The sequence below is a fragment of the Diospyros lotus genome, chromosome 11, assembly GCF_014633365.1.
Source record: "Diospyros lotus cultivar Yz01 chromosome 11, ASM1463336v1, whole genome shotgun sequence".
Classification (NCBI taxonomy): Eukaryota; Viridiplantae; Streptophyta; class Magnoliopsida; order Ericales; family Ebenaceae; genus Diospyros; species Diospyros lotus.
Genome location: NC_068348.1, coordinates 30033086 through 30043454, shown reverse-complemented (window position 1 = coordinate 30043454; position 10369 = coordinate 30033086). Strand labels below are relative to the sequence as shown.

Genomic DNA, 10369 nt, shown 5'->3' with positions numbered 1-10369 from the left:
TGTTTTTTGTTCATGTTATATGATTTTAAAATATGGAAGACTGGACGATGTCAAATGCCAGCAAACTTTGAGGAGCCAAATAAATCAGCTTACATCCCTACTGATAAAGGCTCTTAAATAGGCTAGAATCTTAATGAAATATCACATTTCATTTGAGAGTTCTCTTTCGATTTTTTTCTTTTTTCTTTTTTGTTGACAACTTTATCTTTTTTTAGTAGCAGTGTGTGCATATTTTTCTTGTTTTCTCTCCGTTTTACAGGAAGAGAGCAGGCCAAGGTCCATGGTCATTTTTACAAAATCATTTCATTTTCAGTTGGATATTATCTTGGAGGAGAGATTTCAAATGGGTTGGATTGCATAGACATGGCCTATGGGTCAAATAAATAAAAAGGTATATTTTAAAATTTAATATTTGAAGTATAACTTTGTGTGTGTGTTTTTTCTAATTTTGTACATTATATATTATGGATTATAAGTCTATAAGTACTTTATAAGTTTTCATTTTTCAATGTTTTGACTTTTCAGACAATAAAAATAATTTGAGTATTATTTAGTACTTAGGGTTATCTGAATGTATTGTTTTAAAATTTGTGCATTTAAAATTGTAAATTATAATTTTTAGGCATTATATTGTATCAAAATCAGTACAAAATAGGCTAAATTGCCTGTATACCTTTGTTGTTTGGACTTTTTGCCCACACCTCATATAGTAAGTTTTTCACCAAATCAGTCCCATTTACTTTTTTTAACATTTCTAGAATAACCCTTTTGTTAATAACATTGTTAATTAAACTATAATTATAATAAAATCAATCACAATCCTGTCTAATTAAATAAAGAAAAAAAAGTAAAAAACAAAAAAAAATGAAACAAAGGTTGAAGTTGGAACATAGATGGGTTCTACAAGTGAGAAAGAAAGAGAAAACATGATGATAAGTTGGTGGAGATGAAGATGAATAATCTAGATTTGAGGTTTTTGAATGTCGGTTGATAATCGTAGTTGATTGTATGTTTATCTTTTGATTAATTTTTATAGAAATAAAATCATGCAATTTAGGGATGGAGATGGTGATGACATTAAAAAGACCTCCCCTTGAGATTGTTAACAATCATTAGTGGTGAAATTGAGCTTCTATCCTCGTCATTGATCATGATTACTTTGCAAAATTATTAAAGAAGATAGCACATTACTATAAACCATTGTCAATTTCATTAAAAAAGGGCAAATCCTTGCTCTTTATTGTCGAGCAAAATGAGGCAAGCAACCTCAATTGGTAGCCCTTTCCTCTTCTTTCTTGTTAGCAATGTGGAACTCACTTGATCAATTTTGGAGATGATAGGAAAGATTAGGTTTTGGCTTGAACCTTTTCTTTTTCAAATTTTTAATTTTAATTATCGAATGGGTGTTCTGGTGACTTTAAAATTACAAAAATTAATTTGACGGGAAAACAAATTGTAAGGAATGTGTAAGCCAAGGAAAAAGCTTGGTGGGCTACCGGTCTCCTTTGCCATCTCTCATGCCAGAGGTAAGCCTAGCAACCACATGAAGACGGGCTAAATGCAAGAGATTCAGGAAAGGCAATCGATGGTAAGCTAGGAAATACTTGGTGCAACTGCAAGAATCAAGACACCACCATCTTATTGTGGATGTCAACCAGATTGGGCCACCCATGATTTTGGGCTAAATGGAAAATGGACAGGCTGGGCCGGCCCGGCCCACCTCCCATTTGGCCCACTCATTTCGTGGGTCAGGCTGAATTTGATCTGCGAGGGAAGTGAGTTGGGCCTGACCAGGCAATGGAAAAAGGGGGCTAGCATAGCTCTATGACCCTTAATAAACGGGTCGGGTTGGGCCATTTTGTGGGCCAGATATTTTAGTGGGTTGAGTTGGGCCACGAACCACAAAACATTGGCCCGGCCCGACCTGTTTGCTAGCTATAATAATGGCCGACCTAATCCGTTTGTTACAATACCGGCTGGGTGAGAGGCGGGCCGGCCGGCCAGCCCATGACCACCCAGCCCATTTGTCAACTTTATACAAGGGCTGCTTAAAAATTATAATTTTTATATATTTTTAACATTTCCGATAATTTAAAATTACAGTCAACGAGGCCGCGGCCCCAAAATGGCCCGTGGGCCAGGCTGAGCGGCCCCATGGTCTCTTGTTATACGGACTGACCTGAATGACAACTACATCGCTAAAAGTATACTGCTAGAGCCTATTGAATCCTCTCATGGCATGCCATGCCGTAGTGACCAGGAAACGCCTACTGATGGCGGTCTGATGACACCCTAGCAGACGCAATACAAAGCAAAACCAACATATAAAATGTAAATTTTGTAGCATTTCCCAGAATTATTAGTCCTGTACAAACAATTTAACGAATGGAATTAAGAGCAAATATATAATTTTTTTTTAAAGTGAAGAAAATCGCAAAGAAACATTCCCTCGGTGGAGCTCTGAAGGGGGCCCAACACTAGTCATACACTTTACCAATCTAGAAATTATCTTTATGTTCTGGATTCAACGAACTGTATGTTATTGTACCAAACCATGTCATACAACTATTGAAGAATCGCTCTCTCTCTCTCTCTCTCTCCTGTATATACACTATTTACAGATTTGTTCTTCATCCATAATTCCAGAACTGCAGAATACGGCATACATTTTTTTTTTTTTTTTCCTTTTTGCGCCTCAAAGGCGCATGGGAAAGGTACTAAAGCAAAATGTGCAATGCCTTGAGCTTCCCTTACATCCAACAAAATTTCATTACCTCCATTAGGCCACTCGAGTTGATGCTTTAAAGAATTCATGTCAGTAAAGGTGGTTTTGCTTCACATCTTCCCTTGAGAGCTATTATTAGTACACTGTCAAGTTGGTGAACGAAACCTCAATGGTATGAAGGCAGCTTTTGATTATGTAATTTAAAACACCAACTTCTGGGATTTAGGCTTCGGTTTGGGTTTGAGTTTGAGTTTGATCCACAGGCGTCCCATCTTTTCATTTGAAATGGAATAGGGGTACTTCCATTAGCTCCTTGGATTTGCTTTGTGCAGCAATTTCAGTTCACAGAAATAAGCTAAATTCCCTTCCACAATTTTACATGTACTGAGCCAACCACTGCTTGCACATATCAAGCACGGGAAGGGCATTTGCATGTAATGCCTGTAAAGGATTATTACACAAGAAGTTAGGCATAAACCAAATCCGTGGTTCATAACAAAGTAAAACTGGTAGAATAATAATCATGTTGTTTTTATTATTTTAGCAAAAATGAATTTTCTAAATTAGACTCGACAACCACAATTGTAAGAGAAGATAATAAAGGAAAAGAGAAATATGTGACTATTTACAATCCTTCATTCTGATTAATTGCTCAAAAGCAAATTAAGTGTTTAAAAGTAGCTCGAGAATATTTGTCTAAAAGCAATTCTGGGAAGTTATTCCATTCTGTTCCCTCCCAAGGCAGGTTGTTAACCAATAGAAAAAGTATGACCTTAACAAAATTTCCACTCTAATTGTACCATCCTTCCCAATTTGTTTCTTTTTGGATGGGCAGGGGACTCCATTCTTAACAAAATATTTTGAAGTAAAACTTTAGCCATAAGGTCCTCTGTTCTATGGACAAAGTATCTTCAAGAAGGAATAAGCACTACCAAAATCCATAAATCATGGATTGTTACAGTATGCAGTAAAAATCCAAAACACACTGAAGTGAATTATGGACTAAAAGCATCAAGCTTTAGCATTTTTATTGAGATTGTTATTGCTACGAGACCTTGTTGAAGAAATCCCCCCCTCTCTATATATATTAATTTGGAATTATTGATTTACGTAATTGGAACTTTATTTATTCAATTATATTAATATTATCAGAAAAATTATATTAATACATAATTTATTCAAATTTTGAATAATTGGATTATAATATGTAAAGCTCCTGACAATTAGCAAAACAAGTTGGAATTTGATTGCCAATTACAGAGAATAAAGGATAATAGATTCCTACGATGATCAATCCAATTAGAGAGAAGAAAAAACCTGATGTGCGACATATTGGACATCTGCTACACTTCCACTTCGAGAAGCAATTTGGAAGGCACTTTTAAGCCGACCACAAACAACACAAGCCAGCACCTTTCTGCAACAAAATTACAAAAAAGAAGCATTTAAATATTCCATGGAGATTTTGATAAAAGCAAGAAAACAAAACAAGGTCAACCAATAAATACTGGCATATCTTGCTGCAAGTGAACCAATACCATAATGGATGATTAATTGATTAACCCCATAATACATGAAATTGGCACTTTCTACAATCACCAGATACCGGTTAAAACCATTACTTCAACCACAGGAGTATTTATTATTCATCCTCTGTCTTTGTTTGAGGCAGGGGCGTACTTTTTGATTAGTGTAACTTAGCCAGCAAAGAAAATATGGGTTATTAGGTAGCAGAGATGCAACATAGCTTGTATCGCAATTTTGGAGCCAAGACCAAAATGAAGTGGTTTAAAAAACCAACAGCTTGTTGCATTAAGTACCCATATTGGTATGGCACAACTAAAGAAACCTTTGAAAATTCTATTTGTATATATGTGGGATGAGAAGATGTGAGATATACTCTATACATATGCATATACATGGCACACCATATACAACATATACACGCTACATGTCATTGTATGGTTGTGCATATTGGTGTGCACCACATGAGGCCAGGGACTATCATAAGTATAAATGAAACTAGCATCAGGATTACACTTGGTGGGAAGAACAAATTTGATGCCATTGTATGATTTTCATGTCAAAATCTTCAAACAAATACTTTTGGTGACTTGGAGTTGCGTAATCTTAAGGATGGTAAATAGTTTCAAAGCAACTGCAGCTTTAAAGAGCCTTAGATCCTGCAATGTACTTGATCATTTGCTCACATGTTTTCCTTTTCAAGATTGACTAATTGCTCTTCATTTTGGCCCTTGCAATCCCATTTGGCTCAAGATCATCTGAATTGCAATTTGCCAGCTGCCCATCTCCAACGGAGTCTCTTTTGTTTTCTCTACAGTATCTTACTTTGAATTCTTTTAACCCAAAAAAAAAAGAAAGACTTGTGAATGCCTCTATATATTAGGATGACTATATGACTAGTTTTTTTGTATGGCACAAAATGTTACATAATAAAACATCAACATGTGCAAAATAATGAGCATAACAAGATGGGAACAGTATGATGGATGTGTGGCCATACAGAAAGGATAATATTAAAAATAAGATTATTTATAATAAAATCAAAGTGATTCCTATTGAAGACAAGATGCATGAGAGACCATTATGATGGTTCATTTGGTTAGTGAGAAGAAGACTGATGGAGGCCCTAGTGAGAAGAATAGACTGAATGGAAGAAGTTTTTAGCAAAAGAGCTAGAAGGGACCAAGAAAAACTAGGTAGGAAACCTTTAGGTATGGTATGAATTATAAAGGTCTTATAGAATATATGATCATATTTAGAGATGATTGATGAGCTAAAATTCATGTAGTTGACCTCATCTAATGGGATTAAAGCTTGGTATATTGATTGATAAAAAAAAAAAGGAAAAGGCTTGGCATATTGTTATTGGCATGGAAGGTTATGCACAAGATCCCTCTCAGTTCCACCCAATAATAATTGCCCTTGAAAGCTTAATTAGCTACAACAAAAATGTTCTCAAAATGAGTTATTTATGTAATCAATTGCTTAATCCGTATCTACCTTAATGGCTGGTGTTCTTAGATATGATAATTAGTTCTATAAAAAAAAAGATAAATTTCACAGACCGCTCCTGAGGTTTAATAAAAATGCACTAAGTACCCTTATGTTTTTAAAAACAACACTGACCTCTCGTGACTTTCATTACCCCACATCAATTTCCCCCCTATTGTTTGAAAACTACTGTTAGTTTTTCTAAACACCCGAATACCCTCATGCTTATACCTTAGTCCTCTCTGTCTCTCTTATCTCACTCACCAACAACTCCCTCTCTTTCTCTCTCATCTCATTCATTGATAAAGTCAATAGGCAACCATGCCTCCATACTCTCTCTCTTAGAAGCTTAAACAGTAGCCAACAAGCAAACCCATCACCCCATTGCCAGCCATGGGGAATCGGTGGTGTTGATTGGAAGGAGGAGAATGAAGAAGGATAACTGCGATGGTGACAACTCTCTCTCTCTCTCATTTGAGTTCATGTTTGAGAACAACAAACCTAGATTGAACCAAATCTGGTTTGTTGTTCTTGGAAGCATTGAACCCAAATCGAACTGAATATGGGCTCATTATTCTCTAAAATGTTGATCTGGGTTGTTTAAATCAAAAGTTACGGCTGTGAAAGTTAGTGCAATTGCAACCGCAACATTGAAATTGAAGGAAGAAAGAAGAAAGAAAGGTGCAGCCATGTGCCGAAATGTGTCAAAGAGAAAAAACAGAAATCAAAAGGCAACTACAGTGGACATCTACAATTTTGACAAAAGGAACAACCATGGAATGCGGCACCCCCTAGCTAGCAATGCGTTTTAAATGCATAAGGAAGGCCTATAAATTGGCCTCCCCAACTCATTTGTTAACCATTCCAGTATCCCATTTACAGAGAAAAAAAAGAGAGTTAGAAAGTTCAGTGTTTTCTCCTATTTTCTAGAGAGATTGTTGTTGTTATCTCCTTGTGATTTAGATATTTCCTTGTGATTTAGAGGGAAAGTTGTAACTTCTATTATTTTCCATAGTGAATTCATCTGTCATTGCCTATGGTTTTAACCCTAATTTGTTTGGAGGTTTTTCATGTAAAATTTTTGTGTGTTCAATTTCTTTCATTATTATTATTTTTTTCAAATTATTAGCTGTGACCCTACTCTAATCCGATGTCATTTTACAACAAATGGTATTAGAGCCTACATAGGGGTGTTTATATATCTACTTAGCGTATGCTCTGTGGCTGCCACTATAAAGTGGATCCTTCACGTCATAAGAATAAGTTAGATTATTAATCACTCTTTTGGAAGGTATTGGGTACTATTCACACGTACAGTTACTGTTCATGTGAAATACTGGGAGCTAATTTTGTGCTCAAAGTAGTTAGTGATAGAAGTAGTGGAAGCAAAATTTGAGATTGAAAAGTCCAATGGAAGAAATTTCTTACTGTGAAAGTTGAAGATAAAGGCTATTTTGAGAAAAGATAATTGCCTACCGGCCATCAGTGATAGGTTGAAGGACTTCACAGATAACAAGTGAAATGAGATGGACGGGAATGCTATTACAAATCTTCATTTGGCACTAACAGATGAGATATTGTTTAGCATAGAAAAGAAGAAAACGACAAAGGATATTTGGGATCATCTTACAAAATTGTACGAGACCAAAACACTTCAGAACAAAATTTTCCTTAAGAGAGAATTGTATACTCTACGGATGTCAAAATCTACTTCGGTGATACAGCACATCAACACTTTGAATACTCTATTTTCTCAACTCACATCTTTGGGTTATAAAATAGAGACAAATGAACGTGCTGAACTTTTACTTCAAAGTCTATTAGATTCGTATGATCAACTCATAATCAATCTGACAAATAATTCCACTATGAAAAATCCTAGTCTTTGATGATATTGCAGCTGCTATTTTGGAAGAGGAAAATCGGCGCAAAAACAAAGAAGATAGGTTTGCTAGTTCACAACAAGCGGAGGCACTAACAGTGGTGAGAGGGAGATCAACGGAATGTGACTCAAGTGGGAGTCAAAATCATGGTAGGTCAAAGTCAAGAAGTAAGAAGAACCTGAAGTGCTATCATTGTGGTAAGAAGGGTCACTTGAAGAAGGATTGCTGGACTTTGAACAAGAAAAATTCCAATCCTTAAAAAAATGTAGCAAGTACCTTAGGTGAAGGTGATGCACTATGTTGTGAAGTAGCGACGACTTATGAAGGCAGAAAAAGATTTGTTCATGTATGGTTCATTGACTCTGGAGCCTTATTTCACATGACCTCTTAAAGAGAATGGTTCCATCATTATGAACCTGTCTCTGAAGGATCTGTGTACAACTGCAATGATCATGCCTTAAAGATTGTCGGTATTGGAACCATTAAGTTAAAGTTCTATGATGGTACAATTCGCACTATTCAAGAAGTGCGACATGTGAAAGGCCCGAGGAAGAACTTGTTGTCTTTAGGACAACTAGATGAACTTAACTGCAAAATTGTGGTTAAGAAAGGGATCATAAAGGTTATTCGAGGAGTGCTCGTACTAATGAAGGGAGAAAAGGTGACTGCGAGGTTATACACGTTGAAGGGAGAGACTTTGCTTGAAGGAGAAGCATCAGTTGCTTCAAGTAATCCAAATGAAAGATCTACAACAGTGTGGCATCAGAAACTTGAACATATGTCTGAACAAGGAATGAAAATCCTTGTGGAGCAGAATCTACTTCCGGGTCTCACAAAGGTATCCTTACCCTTTTATGAGCATTGTGTAACAAGTAAGCAGAATAGGTTGAAGTTCAACATATCGAATTCTAGAAGCAAATAAATTCTAGAATTGGTTCACTTTGATGTATGGTAGGCACCAATGTTGTCCCTGGGAGGAGCAAAGTATTTTGTGTTCTTCATAGATGATTATTCAAGGAGATGTTGGGTGTATCCTATCAAGAGGAAGACATATGTGTTTCCAGTCTTCAAAGTATACAAAGCGCAGGTGAAACTTGAATTTGGAAAGAAGATTAAGTGTTTGAGGTCAGATAATAGAGGGGAATATACCAGCAATGAGTTTACTGAATTCTGTAATTAGGAATGCATTAAAAGACAATTCACTACGACATACACTTCGCAACAAAATGGAGTGGTAGAGTGGATGAACATGACCTTGTTAGAAAGAACAAGAACAATGTTGGGAGTTGCAGGCTTAGAAATTTTTTTTTGGATAGAGCAATTAATACCGCCTGTTATGTGATAAATCGAGACCCATCAACTACAATTGAATTGAAGACACTGATGGAGATGTGGATGTCGTGTACCTAGGGTTTAACCTAGGATTGGATTGGAAATTGGAAGAATGAAGGGGAAAATTTAGAAGAAGAAAAAGGAGAATCAGAAGAACAAAAAGTGAGGGAGAGAAAGATCGAGAGAAAGAGAGAGAATTTGGAGGAGGGAAATCAGAACTTCATTTATCAATCAAAAATATAATTTCTCATCCTTAGCCGTGGCTTATATACAGCCTAACAGCCTCCCACATGCACCCATGTGCAATACAACAAATAGCCTAACAGCCTATAGCTAAGGACAAGGCCCTATAACAGAAAATACAAAAGGAAATTACAATTATTGTATAATGCATGAAAACTCCTATTATATTTACTAATCTATCCTTGGGGTCATGACAATTTCCTCCTCCTTGAGAGAGTTATTGTCCCTAAGAACTTGCAGCAATTGGGCCACTGCTCTTATCCAATACCGCCTTTTTCCTTCTAGGCCTCTTCTTCTTTGTTCTTAGGTTTCCAAGATCAATTCCAAACATAATTTGGCCCAGAACTTCAATAGAAACAACTTGATCGAGTTCAAGCCCACTACAATTGCCTCCTATAATAGCTGTCCAATCAAGACTGGTCTCCACTTTAAGAACATAATCAACCATCGGTCCATCCCTCAATGCAGTAGATAGCAACTTGGATTTGCCAGTGGGAGTAAAAACCAGCACAATAGCGGAAGTTTTGTTCCCTTCGACAAAACCTTTGGCTTCTTCTGCTATATCCCTTAGCTTTCCTCCAGCTAGTGCTGTCTTCACCTTCTCGTTGCTTATTTTAACCCAAGTCAAGGACGGCTCAGCTTGCTTCGAAACCAAAATCCCATCGAAAGAATGCCCTTTTTCAACCTCCAGCTTCTTCCTTAATACCGGTCCAAGTTCATCAGCCTTAGGATCAGTTTTCATAGAGCCAATATAAGATTGTTTGGGTCCTAATTGTTCAATCAGACCTTCTTCAACTGCATGTGGACCTTCACAATTTGACTCTACCTAGGATAGATGTTATAGGCATTTCCATTCTCAGCTCCAGCTTATTTTATAATTAGCTTATCTAATGAATCCATGTTTTGTTCCAAATTTGATTGTTCCTTAGATTTCGATAAGTCCAAAATCTGAGGAAAGGCTCAAACACCATCATCCGCACCGATGGATGGTCCTTCAGTCGGATTTGCCTGATCCCATGCAGTTCCATCAGCATCTCTATCTCTCTACTTCTTCTTTAGTGCTTCCAATGTTAATTCATGGAGCTTGGCATTATTAGCAGCATGCTTGAGAGTTCCTGGGCTGAAGCACCGTCACCATTAGCCTCAATTCCTCGTTCAAGCCAATTATGAA

At 36.6% G+C, this 10369-nt stretch overlaps 1 protein-coding gene across 1 annotated transcript in view; it reads right to left on the bottom strand.

Moving 5' to 3' along the window:
* Window positions 1-2391: 2391 nt before the first annotated feature.
* LOC127813651 (uncharacterized) overlaps window positions 2392-10369 on the bottom strand; it is a 121112-nt gene continuing 113134 nt past the window's right edge. Inside the window, exons 35-36 of the mRNA XM_052354734.1 lie at window positions 4043-4142; window positions 2392-3166 (exon numbers count right to left, since the gene is read on the bottom strand). Coding sequence (XP_052210694.1) covers window positions 3101-3166; window positions 4043-4142 — 166 coding nt within the window. The 3' untranslated portion in view covers window positions 2392-3100. The remainder of the gene's footprint in view (window positions 3167-4042; window positions 4143-10369) is intronic.